Genomic DNA, 16,909 nt, shown 5'->3' on the forward strand with positions numbered 1-16,909 from the left:
CTTAGGGAAGTGAAGGTTGGGTACATCAGGAGAAATATAAAAGTGCTAATACTGGTTTCCTCCTGCAATTTCAAAAAAGTGTAAGATATATTCTACAGTGTTCAACAAGCACCCCAACAGGTAAATAGACAGTCCCTATCATCCAGTTTTCTTTGAAATTCTGTTGGTTGATGATAAAGTTCTGAAGTAGAATGTTCAAGAAATATCGTATTTTTCGGAGTATAAGACGCACTGGACTATAAGATGCACTTACCTTTTTTGGTGAGGAAAACAAGAAAAAGAAATCTGCCTCTGCCTCCCAGCAATTTTGCCTCGTTGCAGCAAACAGCAAACAGTCTGCTTTACTTTTATTTTTGTTTTCAGCATGGCTTGATTAGCACAAGGAAAAAAAATCTGCTCCAGCAATTTACCTCCTTGCAGCAAACAGCAGAGGCACGGCAAAACAGCTGAGAGCAAAACAGCTGTGAGTCGGGAAGCCGATCCAATCAACGTGTGCTAATTAGGTTGTGCTGAAGCTGAAACGAGCTGTTTCTTCTTGCTGCTTGCTGCAAGGAGGTAAACTGCTGGGAGGCAGAGGCCAAAGGGTTGGGGCCAGTGGGTGGGCAGGCATCCTATTCAGTGTATAAGACGCACCTAAATTTTCACTTCCTTTTAGTGGGGAAAAAGGTGTGTCTTATACTCCGAAAAATATGGTAGTTTTTTTTACTACAAGGGTTCCCTACTTTTATGGAGGGTGAGAGCCAAATTTGGCCTTGAACAGCATGCTGGGAGCCACATTCCAAAAAGCAGACAGGACATAAATAAAATAAAAGTTGACTTAATTGAAAGCTGATAATAAAACCAGCTTTCTGTGTTTAATCGGTTAATTGGTTCACATTAAAAATTATAAATTTGTTGGCAGCTTTAATGGAGCACCAGATCTCAAAACTTCTGGGATCTACAATCAAAGCTTTCCAGCTTGTATGTGGTTCCAATTAGTCATTCCTGCTCTGAATTACAGAGGTCCTATACAGTTCATGTACTTGACACTCATCTTTATTCATGTTATTGGGGTATAAAAATAATAGAAGTAAACAAACTGCAGCTTCATTAGAGAGAAGAGAAGTAGAGAAGAAAGTTAGATCGCGCATTTCTGGTTCATTATGAGCTACCACATTGCATGAGATATAATGACATGTTTGGACACTGGAAGCTCTTTAGGTTGAAATTATGCCGGTGCAGGAGATATTTCTAGGAAATTAGCCTGACCTAAACCCTTGGATATAGCTATAGTAATAATAAAGAGTCCTAAGAGTCCAATTTTTAAAACTCTCTTTCTTTTCTTCCCCATTTCCCTTCCCCACTTTTTAAAGGTAAAAATACAAAGAATTTTTCAAGCCCTGGAGGAAGATTTGAACATTTACACTCATCTGCCTGATCCGTCTGAGTTACACTGCCTTGAAACATGGGAATAGTGGCTTTAATATAAATTATATATAGGCCCTATCTATAGCCTTCTAAAGTATCGTATTCAAACAAGAGTAAAGATTTCATAATAAATATAGGAAAAAAAATTACTATGCTGAAAGCAATTTAGATAGTACAATAAACCTTAATTAATCTGCTAATACAAAGTGGATTTCTAAATTCCTGTAGGCACAAGTATTTTTGTAGACTATATTAATGAGGTTCTCAATTCTTATGAACACCAATCCTTCTATGGGCAAGTGTGGCAAGGTGTAAGTACATAATTGTACTTAAATAGCTCACACTACGATACTTACAAACCTACTTCCCCTGAGTAGAGAATTAGCACATGTTGACTATAAATATCTAGACAACAATTTGGAGACTTAGAATTTTCTGTGTCTCTTCGCTGCCATCTATTGCTCCTCCACATTTTTGCAGTTCTGGAATTGTAACTCATGCAATTTATCTCAAAAGAACAGGAAAGCTTATTTGCTATCTAATGGTCTGTCCAGACTTTTGAAGCCTAGCAATGTTAGCTCTACCAGAACAACCATCTCAGATGTTAGATTGTGAGGTCAAGCAATAATTTTATAATTTGGATCATCTTTATCTGGCAGCATTCATACATTGATCTTTATTATTTCATTGTTGTAATTATCTGGCTGAAAAGTAAGCTTTTATTTTAACCGGCATGAAGACTTTTTAAGTACGGTAGCTTTTCATCATGTGATATTTATCAATTTATATAAACAATTTACACTGTTTCCATTTACAGTGGGGCAAAAAAGTATTTAGTCAGCTACCAATTGTGCAAGTTCTCCCACTTAAAAAGATGAGAGAGGCCTGTAATTGTCATCATAGGTAGACCTCAACTATGAGAGACAAAATGAGAAAACAAATCCAGACAATCACATTGTATGTATCACTGCATTGTTACAGAAAGATGATATCAGCAAAGGGTCAGCAATGTGAATCTACCAGAACCCAATTGCTGATTTCTTGAATCATCAATATCTTCTGATATTATCAACTAACAAGACTTGATTATCTTGAGGGACTTTGATCATTAAAAAATTATGGGTTTTTTTGTTTTTGGACAAACAGGGCATGTTTCAAAAAGCACCTTTGGGACAATTTTTTTTATTCCCATCCAACAGCCTGTAGGGTGACTCCTATATGCCAATTATTATAATTTATTTGACATGGTTACCTGTGCCTTATATTTTACAGTAGAAAGATGGGCACAGAGAGATTAAATGCATATTAAGTTCTATTTAATGTTTCAGCTTAATAGTGAAATTTTTTATTTAGAAATTCTTCTGAATTAAACATACTGTACATCTAGGAAGCTAGAGAACCTTCCAGAATTCATTTAGATATGTATATAGGAAAAAGTACCATTGTTCAAGTAGATATTCCTCTTATGGTGACCACACTAGTCTGCTACCTCCCTTATATTAATTCAGTTCCAAAGAGACAGTGTCGGTTTTTATCAGAATGAAAGCAAACTGGGAAAAAGAAATTCATATCAGAAAAATCAAACTGGTTGATTTCAAAATTCTTTAACATTTGCATCCATTGCAGGCATTTCATTTTCTGATGAAAAATGCCAAAAAAATAATGCAGATTGCAGTCATGTGATGGTGGGAACATTGCAGCTGGTCATAAATGCAAGTTGGTTGCCAGTGCCTAAAATGTGATCACATGACTGTGATGCGTATATATGTGTGTGGGAGTTGTAACTTTGAGAATGGGTTGCAAATAGCTTTTTAAAAAATCCATTGTTAACTTCAAAGAGTTGTTAAATGAAGGCTTTATGTACTATTGTAATGTCAGATCTGTGATAAATGTTCTTTATGCATATGCGTGAAAACATATCAAGAAATGTTTCTCCTTTGCTCTACATTTTAAAGGTTAAGATGTTTCTCTCTCTCCTGCATTTCCCTCAGGAGCCAAGACTTGATCAGACAAAATATGTAATCTTTATCAATAGGTCAGACTCTCTGTTGTATTTAACTGTGCTTTTCTTTATATACAAATACCCACAACAAATTTAAAATCAATATAATGACAGCATGATTTAAAATGAATGCACCATATAAATTCCCTGTAGCTTTCTAGGGGATTATTTAATTTATATTAGTTACCTACTCCTGTTCTAAGCAAATTTAGAAAAACCATCCATCTAATTATCGGAAGAGTCTGTAGAGGTGTTCAAGATTTAAATTGAAAAGGTAAGGCTTTTCCTTTTATCTCAAAAAACCTTTTGGTACAAAATGTGCAAAGGTACCAGAACATTTATACTCTCACTCCTCCAAGTTTCAAACAGGTCTAGAAAGGAACCACAGCAGTGTAGAACAGGGGTCTCCAACCGTGGCCACTTTAAGCCTGGTGGACGTCAACTCCCATCCTGGGAGTTGATGTTCTCCAGGCTTAAAGTAACCAAAGTTGGAGACCCCTGGTGTAGAAAGAAGATCCAACCCCCTCCAAATAAGACCTAAGCCAGTGTCATTGTTGACACTCCTTCTTTCTAGACTCTTCAGCACTTAGCAATGATTTAATTCAATATAAGGTCACTTGATTAATTTCTGCATCATGATTCAACCATTATATTGACTTGTCCTTTCAGTTCAGGGTCAAATACCTTCAAGGCAATTTTGCAGATCTGGGCTGCAAAAATGTGGGGGTTCTGCTAGAGAACAAAGGATATGGAATTTCCTGCTGTGTATACTTTTTAATTAAAGATTTTGATTACAGTAGTAAAACTGAACACAAACTAAAACTTAAAGAAACTAAACAGAAAGAAAAACAATACTAAGAATAAAAAGCGCAAGAACAAAGAAAAGACAAGAACATAAAGAGCTGATTTCCAGCCTTCATTACAGCAAGACTAGACAGATTTAGTAACTCCTCTAAAGTTGTTATAAGGTTACAAATGGGTATCTCTTCATCCCATATCACCGTGATGGCGAACCTATGGCATGTGCGCCAGAGGTTGCACGCAGAGCCCCCTCTACTGGCACGCGTGCTGTCACCCCAGGTCAGATCTATGTGGCGTTTCTTTCGTGAGCTTTTGTTTCCCTGCAAAAAATGAAACAGAAGCTCATGAAAGAAAAAGAACTTACCTCTTGCTGCGCTGCCAGTATTGGGATGTCCCGCCTCCCTCTGGCCAGCTGGATCTCTGCTGCGCATGTGCACATTCGTGCATGTGCATGCACGCGAATGTGTGCATGTATGTCCATGCACGCATGCATTTGCACATGCACACACCTTTCAGTTTGGGCATGCATGAGCACGGTGTCTAAAAGGTTCGCCATCACTGCCATATAACATTCTTTATCCATAAAATATCAAGTTTTCAGTCCTGGTGTCAGGTAGAATTTCCTGAAAGCTTTCTGTAGCCAAATACCCCACATGGAAAAAAATCTGGATTTGATGTATACAAATTCTGTAGTAGGCTTTGTTTCCAAAATACAAATAGCTTTACAGAGTTTATTTCTCTTCCAAAGAGCTTAACTTGCTTCCAGCTTATTAGAAATGATATTTGATATTGCATGGGAGGAAGCTGGCTTGCACACCAGTTCTTTCCCTTTTTCTTCTTATTAGTGTTTCATTAATGCAAACTGTCACAGAAACAATTGTATTTGGGCTTTATTAAGGAGTGTTTCCCAGCTCGTGCAGGAAAGGCAAAAGAAGAGCAAGCTAATCTTAGCTATTTTTAAAAGGACTATATTTAAAACCTCAGGGTGCTGGGATATAATTGGTCACATAAATCAGTGCAACTGTTAAAATAAATGAAACCACCCTGATTAAAACCAAACAAGTTCTAGTTCCAAGTTGTAGGCAATTCATGGCCTTTTGCAACAGCTTATTTTCTTGCTTTCTAACTGTTCAAGCAGCTTCTTTTCACTAATGATAGTCCTCTTGGAGAAAATTCTGAGATATATTTATATACTGTGTGTGTACATACATATACCCCTTTCCCATTGACATTGACTATCCATTTTACAGTACTTTAAAGCTTCTACTTAGGTTGCGATATTAGATTTGATATAACAGAGTAATAAATATCTTTCTTCATCCATATTTTTCTTCTTACCATGTCTGCAAATTTCTAGCCAAGGCTAATAGTTAATAAGAACAAATAGAGAGCTTGCACGGAGTAGTATTTACCTTAACTGAAAATAAACTACAGCAGGAACATAGTGTAACGGCTTTCATCAGATTGCATCTAATATGTACATCATACAGGACTGCAAAAATAAAATCAATAGCTGTTCAGTCTAAGCACACCTGGAGATGTCTCTTCTCTTGTATTGGCACAGTCTCCAAGGAAGTTTAGATGCAGAGTTACCCTCCATAGAGATTTGTAAACACAGACTGAGCAGGCTAGCCCAAGGTCATGTATTAATAGCCTTATTGTGCAGATGCAGTGGCATCTGCAGCAGAATCAATGCATGTACTACAGGGACAGGCTTTCAACTCTGCACTGCTGCAACTGGAATTGTGACTCCCCCCCACCCAATCCTCTGCTGTTATAGGGATTGGATAGTGTGAGCAATTTAGAGAAAACATACCCTCTTCAGCTCCGCTCAATTTGCTGAGAAAGAGTAAAGTGTTTCATTAAAATCAAGGGAAAAGTATCATGGCTTAATGTTAGAAAGTATTATTTATTTATTGCAATATTTATTCACTTGTATACCTGTTCAGTCTAAAAAGATATTAAGCATCATACACAAACTCCAGAAACAATGCCAGAGCAGCATAAACAGTAATACATTTTACAATTATAAACATTTAACACAGGTTAAGAAAATCTTAAGTTTGGTACCGTAACATAATCAGGTTTGTCTCCCTGTTATAAAATGAACATTTTTACAGATGTCTCGGGTCTGGCCAAATTTAATCTTACTCCACTTTTCATATTCTTTAAATAGCCTCCAATCAAGAGGCACTTTTATGCTTGTGGAGCACCACCCCGCCATAGATTTCCCCAAAAGATTTTGAAAGTGCATAAAAATGGAAGAATTTCTTTTTGAGACCTAAGAGATTATAGAATATAATTCCATATTCCAGGTTATTAATTTGTCCCAACATTCAAATATAGGTACATTCATGGGTATATACTTGCACTAGGGCAGGGGGTTCAAACTCAAGGCCTGCGGGCCAGATCTGGCCCATGGGGTGTTTAGATCTGGCCTGTGGGGCCACCCTGGAAACAGTGAAGGACCAGTCTGTGGTGCCTCTGCCAGTGAAAATGGAGCTCGGGAGGGTTGGATGCGGCCCTCCCAGGCTCCGTTTTCAGCCATGACAGCCTCCTGCAGCTCTCTGCCAGTGAAAATGGAGCTCAGGGGGGAGTTACATGCTCCGTTTTCGCTGGTAGAGGGCTGCAGGAGGCCATTGTGGCTGAAACAAAAGCCCAGGGGGGCAGCGTGTGCCCCTGCAGAGCTCTGTTTGCGCTGGCAGAGGGCTAGCAAAACAAACTAAAAGCAAAACTGCCCCACCCCCCTGAGGTCAAACATAACCCTGATGCAACCCTCAATGAAATCGAGTTTGACACCCCTACACTAGAATAAATTCTTATAAAAAATTCAATATGCATGACAGAAGTTTCAGCAAGTGTAGAGAGGATGGTTAAGATGATAGAATTGGTCAACAGTTAAAACATTTGTAACATCTTGCATAAACATTATAAGAACAGGACAACAAACAATTCTGAAGTTTCCTACAAGTTTCTTGCTTCTCCTTGTTCAAATATCATCTGATCTGTGATTTATAAAATCTGCCAGAAGATGTCACTCTTGTGACATTTCCCTTACAGTATTTTACTTCCTTTATGCAGAAATCTATGCATAACTGAAAGCAAAATATTCAGCAACGTGTATATTTATTAATGTAGAAACTCCACTGGAGTTTTAGCCATTGAATGCAATTGTACTGCAAGGTACAAGGAGAAGCAAACAAACTGTGGATCTGAATTCTCAGCATCTTGTTACTGACAAGCCAGAAATAAGCTTCAGAAGTTACACTTGGATTTTTTTAAAAAAATCCCCTAGCGATTCCTAGCATTTGCTCACTGAAGCAATTTATTATGTTTTCTAATGACTTCTGCTACCAGTAGCAAATGTACTAGTTCAATAATATCTGCATATCTGCAAAGATAGGACTAGTTAGATCCAGGCAGCAAACATCCAGATATCAGATAGCAACCAGGAGTCAAGTTTCTGTTTTCTGCCAGTTAATGGTTATCTGGGTTTCTCCATCCCAGATCTAGAATCACTGTAAATTAATCCAAATAACCAAGCTTTACATTTAGAGCAATTAAAGATAAGATTTTATTTGATGTTGGGTCTGTAATATGGCAACCCCATGTGGCAATATCCTGAACTGCATAGAGTATATCACAGCTTGGTTATTGCCATGTTTCTAACTGGCTCATCTGGAATGGGATAAGATTCAAAGAAGGTGTTTGCAACTTTCTCATAGGATTTGTGTTTATTTTTCTTAAATGTCTACATTTGAATACTGCTTTGACTGATGGTGATGTGCTATCATACTGGTATTGACTTGTACCTCTATTTGGATTTTGGTTGATCTGTCTCAACTTGGTTTTTCCGACAGGTCCACTTTAGATGATAATAAAAAGATACATAAACTCCTGTTTCAAATATGATTTACTACATAGGCTTGGAGAGTGAGAACTGCTTGGTTTTAAAGGTTGTTTGCCTGGTGGGGAGTAGTGGGATGACATTTATTCGGGCTCTATAAGCAGCAAGCTATTATTTGTTTGTTCTCTTATCTCCCTAGTTATTTATAACCTTCTGTTAACACTTTTATTTTCTTGAATACAAACAGAAAAAACTAATCCTGCAAATACCATTCAAATAAAATGCCCCAAACTAAATAGTAAAACAATGCAAAGCCTAAAATAAAGAAACGGAATGAGAAAAAAAAACCCTACAATAATTGACATGTCTTTCTAAAGTACAAGAATGTGAGCTACAGGTTAAACCAGTTTTTAAGTGAGTCTGTTTAAACAGGTTTGATAATTTATTAGGGTTTTTATCCCACTTTGTATTTTTGGTCAACTCAAGGTGACATAATGCTCCTCATCTTCTTTTTTTCCCCACAACCCTGTGAGTTTGGTTACCACGATGTAAAACACATGTTGAGACATCAGTCATATAGGATTCTCCCATTGCATAGGATATGGATTTAAGCTTATGAGGACAATTTTTAGCATTCTGAATCATTCTTTGCTGCTGGGATTTCAAGTCTAAAATCAACCCAGTCCTGATTCATTGTACATGGCAGGCTTTGTCCAAATCATTTTCTTCTGTACTTGGAAAGTATCTTATATCAAGATGGTTGGCAGATCGTTCAGCAATCACTTGAGATGACAGGTTGGAGATGGAAAGGGGGGATCTGGGAATAAAACCCTCACCCGAACTATCAACTTGATCATGGTTCATCTGAAACATACACGAGAAACAAGTTATTTCAGCTATTCAAGGAAGATGTATATGAATTTTATTTCAAATGAAAGTAGCAGGAAAATTAATCCTATTGGCCTGTTGATTTTTCTGTTTATGTGAATCCTGTTACCTCTTAGATATCTCTTATGGTTATTAAGGAACATAAGCTCCTTCAGTTCTTAAGCAGATGTTTAGCAGAAGTCTACTTCCAGAGGAGGTGAATCAATGAAGTTATTTTTCTTTGATGTTAATATATTTTTAAACAGAATAGGCTCTAACAGATATTCGTAAATTTGGAAAAATTGGGATGGCAAAATTAACTGGAAAATGCCACATGTTGCAGGAGTCTCGATTTAGAACATGATCTTGCCTCCTGAGACACTGTTGATCCATTAACATTACTCTCAAAGTATGTATACAAATCTGTCCAAGATCTGGGTTCCATACATGAGTCCAGAGAGATGTTTAGGATTCCATCCTTGAGAGAAATCAGGGGAATATGGGCCCAAAGACAATCCATCTCTCTTATAGTTTCAATGTTAGGGAATACCTTGCTTTCATTGATTTGTTTGGCATCTTCCTTATTGCCTTTTTTCTGTCAAGAAGTTTCCAATTTATTGGACTTTGGGGAAATGAATTGTTTAGACTGAGTGTTGATTTCTGGTTTGAAATTTGGTCTGATGATGAAGCTGGACTGTTGTTTTTATTTTTTGTATATGAATTGTTGGGCATCATGTTTTCATATACTGTTGTGTTTGTTTACCCTAGTGGGATTTTACTGAACTTATTTTTAGACATTGTAAACATCCTGAAGTCATGGAAAATGGAAGATACAGAAATATATGTTGGTATGAAACCAGTAAGTTAATCAAACCCACTCAAGAATCATGCATTCAAAAACTGTTTGCACAGGGAGTTTCAAAACTAGCAAATAAGATTTTGTATAATTAATAACCAATTTTGTTGTATACATGATGGACAATGACAATAAAAGCTATACTACTATGCTACTAAGATGTGCTGAAAAACTGCTTTTATACATATGTTGCCTAACATTACTAGCATTTTTACTCTTTTTTTTTTAGAACAGTTCCATTTTTCCAGTTTCATATAGGATTTTAGTTTTCCTACTTAGATTTAAAAATTTTCCAAACCAGCAAGTTTAGAATCTATTCAAAATATAGTGCATTCCAGACCCACCCACCCACGGCTTTTGAAGTCCTATATATCTGGTCGGCGTCGTATTGGAAGTTTACATTTATTGAGTAGGCAGCAATTTGATAAGCAGTTGTGAAACAGATACCTACTTCAGGCACTCAGTTCATTATTGTTTATCCTTTAATTTGATAAATGAATTATAATTTTTCTGGGCATTGTGCATTCAAGAAGAAAAAGCAATATGAGAACATCCCATGTATGGCTTAAAGATGTGCCATCACAGGCATACATAGAAAGAGTATTTTTTAAGATTTTATCATGGAGTGGGATCAAGAAAATACTATGAAAGATCTCTGCTGCTTTTATTCACTTTTTTTTACTTCATCCTAAATAAGTTTACAGCTCGTTGATAAGACACTCTTAGGAGCACTTGGAAATATTAACTAATATTAATGTTGAATTTCTTTTATTTGACACATTCAAGATGATGTTTAATATGCTGCTTACCTTTTGTAGTCTGCTGCCCTCTGCTGTTGTTTTAAGATTCTCTGTCTTCATCATCTCTGTTATTTGTGAGTTATCAATAGATGTTGGTGATTTCAAGCTAGGACTGAAAAGACAGGGATCCATTCTTGGCTCTATGGATGCTTGATGAGAAATGCAAGGACAACCGTATTCTGGAAGGATATCAAAAACACTTGAGAAAATTCCTTACACATTTACGTTTAGTAGGCTTAGTAATAAAAGGAAAACAGAAAATCAGTGTCAGTAGATTGTCATGCCAATTCTGAGAGACCACAACATCCAGTGACCATGCATAACAATACGAGGGATTTCTATTTCTAGAATTTGATTGTTGCTTGAAAAACAAATTTCATTTCATTTCATTCTATCTTAACTTCTGTGGGTGTGCATAAGTGCACTGGTGTGCCTATTGTCCCTGTTACATTTTGATTTTCTTATTTTCTTTGTTTGAATTTGTAACTTTTGTTTGATGAATATAAATAAATAAATAAATAAATAAATAAATAAATAAATAAATAAATACATACATACATACATACATACATACTTCCCACATGAGTACAAGATACTTGAAAAAATTATTTCCTTTGATCATCCCCAAGCTGGAAGCTTCTGGACCTACCTGGGTACTACTAGAATGTAGAAGACTGCCCTAGGTATATCAAGGGTGCAGTCTCTCCATATTCATCTGAGTACACTCCAGTGAGTTAGTGGGTCTCAACATTTCAAGCATGTTGTCTTTTGAATTGTGTTTAACTTACATTTCCCTTCCTTGCTGAAGAAAGGGGGAAACTGTATCATGCAACTGAAGTTGTGTTAAGTGATGTAAATTATTATTTCTCAATTCTCTTTTTGTCCCTGGCTGTGGCTAAATACACTAATAAATAAATAACCCACCCTCAGTTTGCTACTTTACTTCTCCCAGGTGCACATCAATCCAGCCACTGTATGATCATCATTATAAAACAGATGACAAAATGGTTTAGTTCAGTGCTCAGGGAAAGAGCCAGGTTTTTAAGGGTTTGTGGAAGGTCAGGGCCATCTAAAACTATGTTCCACAGAGCAAATGCGGTAACAGAAAAGATGGCATTTTCATAGAAGAAATCCAAAGCATTCTCACTCTCCTAGAGCTCACAGACGGAAGAAAAACAACTGACCTCATAAGTAACCTGGCTCTTTATAAAGAGTAAGGAAGATGATCCTGATGGAGATATGTAAGATTCATCACTTAAGTGACCAGGAGTGAAGCATATTTTAATTCCACAACAGAGAGAAAATGTGCAGAAGAAGCTCACGCACACACTTCCCTAATTTACATGGGCATATGAAGAGAAGAGGAGGTATAGTATTATAGTCACTTTCAATAAAAATGTAGCCTTCCTGTGGACTTGGGTTTCCTGGTTTGGTCTACCTGGTGAGCCTGACAGCCTGTTTCATGAAGAGCTTTATAATGATAAGCAGCACCTTCAATTGCTTGATGAAGTACTAAGTGCTCAGACAGTGCTGTAAAGCACTATGAAGTGCTATATAAGTCTAAGTGCTGCACTATTTACATTAATTAAAAAACAATGAGAAAAAATTAGTGACATTCTAAATCATTAATAATTATAGAAGATAACTATTAAAAATACTTAAGTTTTTCCAAGTTGATTCTCACCATTGATTCTGTTTTCTTCACACCTTTCTCCCTTCTTAATGATCTTAGGCACATCTGCTCTTTCTGCAAGAAGCCTTTTGATTTCCGCTGGGTTTTGAGAACTTTGGAGAGAGGAACTGGTGTCATTTAATAACTGCTTGAGACGAGTGTTTAAAAGGGAGACCTGTGTCTTTAGCATCTCATTTTCTTCTTCTAACTTATCATGCTTGATTACCAGTACACAATATTTTTCCAAGTTGTGATTTGCCTCTTTGGTTTTCTCCTCAACTGATTCTTTCAATTCTTCCAGCTCCAACCTGATTTCTTCTGCACCAACATCCCCCTGAAAATCTATGTAAAACAAGAGGGGTCATTATTAGAAATTACTACATTTACTAAAATAAACCTCACACTCTTACAGTATATATGTGTTTTTAGAATAGTTGTTCAAATAGGACATGGAGGACAGCAAAAATGTAACTATGCATTTACACATGCTATTTTCCTGTTTACTCCCAAAGAAGTGTGAGAAGCCTTCCCTTTTGTTACCACCATGTAGTTTAGCAGAGACAGGAATAAAAGATACTTTGAACAGATATGTATAGACAAAAACTGTGCTGGCTCAATATAATCCATTTAAATTCCAGCACAACAAACATTTTTTCTTCGCCTTCTATTGACATCTGTAACTACTGATGGAAAAAGTCTGTTTTCTTTCAAAACATGGTACATACGTGGAGCTATCCTCTTCATCTGAGATTCAAGTTCATGAATTTGCTTCTCCATTACCGCTTTTTCCTGCTTTAGCATTTTATAGGCGTCCAAATACAATTGAATTGAATGACAGAAAGAATCATACTCTTCTTGGAGTTGAAGCATTTGTTTTAGGCTGTTTGTCTGCATAATTAAAACATATATGTAATTATTACAACAGAAACTTTATATAACTAAAACAAAGTGCATCAGATATTTATTCAGTTCTGAATTTAGTTGTTTCTAATATGTCTTCTTCTGATTCAAAATATCAGAATAACAGAGTTGGAAGGGACCTTGGAGGTCTTCTAGTCCAACCCCCTGCCTAGACACGAAACCCTACACTTCAGACAAACCTGATTAAACCTTAGTGGTCTTTGAACTTAAATTATCTCAAGCATTACCTGTTTCTACCCCGGCCAGCTGATTTTCCATTTGATTTTACTGCCAGCCCCTTCATTTCATTTGCAATTTCATCTCAGATGTAAAGCTTTCTCTGTGATAGCAAGAGATTTTTGAAATGCCCTCCAAAAAATAAGCCAGATGCTTACTTTGTTTTCTTTTTTACGCTGAATGAAAATGTTTTTATTTTTGTCAAGGTTTTACTTTGTATATTCATCTTGTAACTATAATCTGTTACCTTTAATCACATAAGGTAAATATCATCATCATTATCTAGGTTTATAAGGCTGCCACTTTAAAACAACTTAAGGTAGTGTACAAAACTAAAAAAAAATCATAAGAACCAAAATACATACAAGAATGTATCTTTTCTTTTATGTATACTGAGACCGTATGCACTAAGACAAATTCCTTGTGTGTCCAATCACACTTGGCCAATTAAGAATTCTATTCTATTCTATTCTATTCTATTCTATTCTATTCTATTCTATTCTATTCTATCCTATCCTATCCTATCCTATCCTATCCTATCCTATTCAGCACAATATAATTATATCCTCTAGATGGGTTGAATTCTGTTTTGAGAATTTCAAGCCACTGTAGCTCATCCAATTCATGCTGAGAGCATCAGGGTGGGAAACATCGCTGTATAACAAGTGGACCATATATTGACAGGTGCTACAATTTTTGGCAGTTATCTAGAATCAAGCCCCAATGAACACAGCAAGAACTGCGTTTCTAAACTGTGTTTAGTAACTGTTACAAAATTTCCCTCAGTACAGAGATCCTGATTTTATACAGACATTTTTACCCTCCAGGACATTCTACCCATGTTGTATACAAATTGTACAATACCTTTTCAAAGAAGATATTTTTTTCACATGGTGTGACTTCTAGACTTGCTTTGATATGTTTGAAAGACATCTGTAGGTCATCTTGGATAGCTTGCAAAGATTCATTTTTGACTAACGGCTCAAAAACAGAAACATTTTCATTCAGTGTTTGCTTAAAGCTTTGTAATTCCTGAATGAAAGCTCCCATCGACTGCTGTATTTTAGAGCTACTGGACTGTGCTTCTTCCAGATAACCAACCAACTGCATATTGTCATGTTTGAGGGAAGTAATTTCACAAATGAGACCCTGTTCTTTTGACTTTAAAGTTTCTTTCTCACTATAAAGGAGTTTATTTTCTTCACAGAACTTTTTTAGCTGTGATTCCATTAAACTTAGTGCATTTTCACATTCACCTCTAATTTGAGCCTTCTCTTTTTCATTCTCTTTCAGTTGATTTACTAATGTAAAATTAGTAACTTCTAAACTAGTTACTTTGTCTTGTTCTTCTTTCAAGTTTTTCTCTAGAGTCTCTTTCTCTGACCTAAAGACTTTGGCTTCATCTTCTAAATGTTGTTGGCTCACACACATCCTTTCTATCTTAGCCTTCATTATTTCAGTCTCTGCTTTAGCTGTCTCCATTCTAAGAATTACATCTTCCAAATTCTCCTCTGACATATATAATTCTCTTTCCAGATAGTCAATTTTGTCTGCGAGAGTGTCAGCTTTTCGATTGCTTTCTTTCAACTTTTCAGCCAGATGATGCCTGCTCCTTTCATCAGATTCTATTTTTATTTTCAGTTTCTCAATGCCCTGTCGCAAATGATTTGCTTCTTCCTGTGCAGAATTTAGCCGTGCTGCAAGTTCCCGTTTTTCTGCTAGCGAACCTTCCAAGGACTTGGATATCTTGGCATTTTTGGCTTCAGATATGTTTAGCTTGCTGTGTAAGATTTCATATTTTCTAAGGCTCACTTCTCTTGCCTCAGTCACATATTTGATTTGAATTTCTGCTGCCTTTTTTTCCAATATGAGATCCCTCATAACTCTGTCCAGATTCTGGAACTGCACCATAGAGTAAACATTTTCAAATGATAATTGATCCTCTGCAGCCTTAACAGCTGGAAGCAATTTTGCTTGGGTTTTATCTTCAGCTTCCAATACTTTGATAAATTCAATAGAATCCATTTGATTTGAGTCAAGCTTTTTTATATTCTTCATTTTGTTGCACACCTGATCCAATGCTTCTTTATACCTTAACAAAGTAGTCAGATCCTGACGGGACTGGTTTCTCTCTGCAGGGATAATCTTTAGCTGCTCCTGAAGGCCAAAAATATTTTTTATGTTTTGTTTTTCTTGCTCCAACCGCTTGCTTTTTGATAGAAGCTTTTCAGTATCTGTCTCCATGGACAAAGTGTAAGCTTCACAATTTGTTTTCTCAGATTTTACCCTGCTCAGTTCAGTTTCAGCTTCAAAAAGCTTTTCATTATTGTCTGCTTTGATCATTTGCAATTCTTTTAAAGTATGTGTTGTATCAGGAAATCTGCTTTTGTACATTTCTCGTTCAGATTTAACCTTATTAAGTTCTAGCTCAAAAATCATAAGATTAAAATATAATTGCGGTGTATCAAAAGTTACAGTTTGGAGCACCTCACTCAAGTTTTTCTTTTCTTGTTCAAGAACCACAGCTCCACAAGCTTCCTCCTTTTCAGTCAACTCTATATTCTTTGAATTCAAATCTGAATGCAGATACTGAACTGCCATGTTAATTATTTTATTGCTTTCCTCACGCGAAAGCTTAGAATTGTTATCATCATCAGCTTTCTTTATTGATAACCAATGCATTTCAATGGCCTTCTGGTTTTCCGTGGAGTTTACCAACCTTGTGTGTGTGCTGAGATTTGAAGGAAAACATGATGATTCAAGAGGATATCTTGGAAAATGTATGAATCGGTAATTTGCTTGGAGATGTGGAAGGTATTTTTCTCTAGTTGTTATATCTGCTACATATGCAGAACTTTTTTGTCTTCTGTTTGCTTCATAGGTTTTTACTGCTTGATCATTTATAGCTTTAAGTCCAAGGCTTTCCCCAAGAAAGCTATCCATTTTCAAATAGCATAAGGTTGGTGGATTAGCAGAAATTGGCTAAAGGGAAATTTAAAAAAAAAAAAGTTATTTTCATCAAATGAAAGCTAGTTGATAAATAAATAACAAACTATTGAACTTATGTCGACCTTGGGAATGTCCTTCCCATATTTTCATCATCACCATCTGCCCATCAGTCACTCATACCCTAATCACCTTGTGACTGGCTACTACAACACCCTTTACATGGGGCTGCCCTTCAAGATCAGAAGTTTCAACAGTTCAGCCCGCAGAGATCAATCATTGATGGGCATGTTTTGGTATTTCCATGAGGCTCCTCAGCTTTGTCAGCTGCACTGGTTACCAGTTTGCTTCCAGGAACAATTCAATGTGCTGGTTATGACCTATAAAGCCCAATGTGGTATAGGGCCTGGTTACTTAAGGGATTTTCTATCTTCCATAATATTTTACCGACCTTGGAAAGATGGAAGGCTAAGTCAACCATGAGCCGGTGAGACTCGAACTGCTGGCCTGCAGTACTGCATTCTAATTATTGTGCCACCGTTAACTACTATTAATATGATCAGTCATACATACA

General features: G+C 36.4%; 2 protein-coding genes across 3 annotated transcripts in view; one reads left to right on the plus strand and one right to left on the minus strand.

The window, feature by feature from the left end:
* Positions 1-3,279, plus strand: part of LOC117671705 (spermatogenesis-associated protein 7-like) — a 44,969-nt gene extending 41,690 nt beyond the window's left edge. For both annotated transcript variants that reach the window (XM_034427815.3, XM_087883186.1), the window contains exon 11: positions 1,353-3,279. In XM_034427815.3, coding sequence (XP_034283706.3) covers positions 1,353-1,454 — 102 coding nt within the window. In that variant the 3' untranslated portion in view covers positions 1,455-3,279. The remainder of the gene's footprint in view (positions 1-1,352) is intronic.
* A 2,820-nt stretch (positions 3,280-6,099) lies between these two features.
* Positions 6,100-16,909, minus strand: part of CENPF (centromere protein F) — a 33,310-nt gene continuing 22,500 nt past the window's right edge. The window contains exons 12-16 of the mRNA XM_034427814.3: positions 14,254-16,371; positions 12,978-13,140; positions 12,265-12,594; positions 10,590-10,759; positions 6,100-8,921 (exon numbers count right to left, since the gene is read on the minus strand). Of these exons, the coding sequence (XP_034283705.2) occupies positions 8,748-8,921; positions 10,590-10,759; positions 12,265-12,594; positions 12,978-13,140; positions 14,254-16,371 (2,955 nt within the window). The 3' untranslated portion in view covers positions 6,100-8,747. The remainder of the gene's footprint in view (positions 8,922-10,589; positions 10,760-12,264; positions 12,595-12,977; positions 13,141-14,253; positions 16,372-16,909) is intronic.

This window comes from Pantherophis guttatus, chromosome 1 (genome assembly GCF_059756535.1).
Source record: "Pantherophis guttatus breed Tessera chromosome 1, ASM5975653v1, whole genome shotgun sequence".
Taxonomy (NCBI): domain Eukaryota; kingdom Metazoa; phylum Chordata; class Lepidosauria; order Squamata; family Colubridae; genus Pantherophis; species Pantherophis guttatus.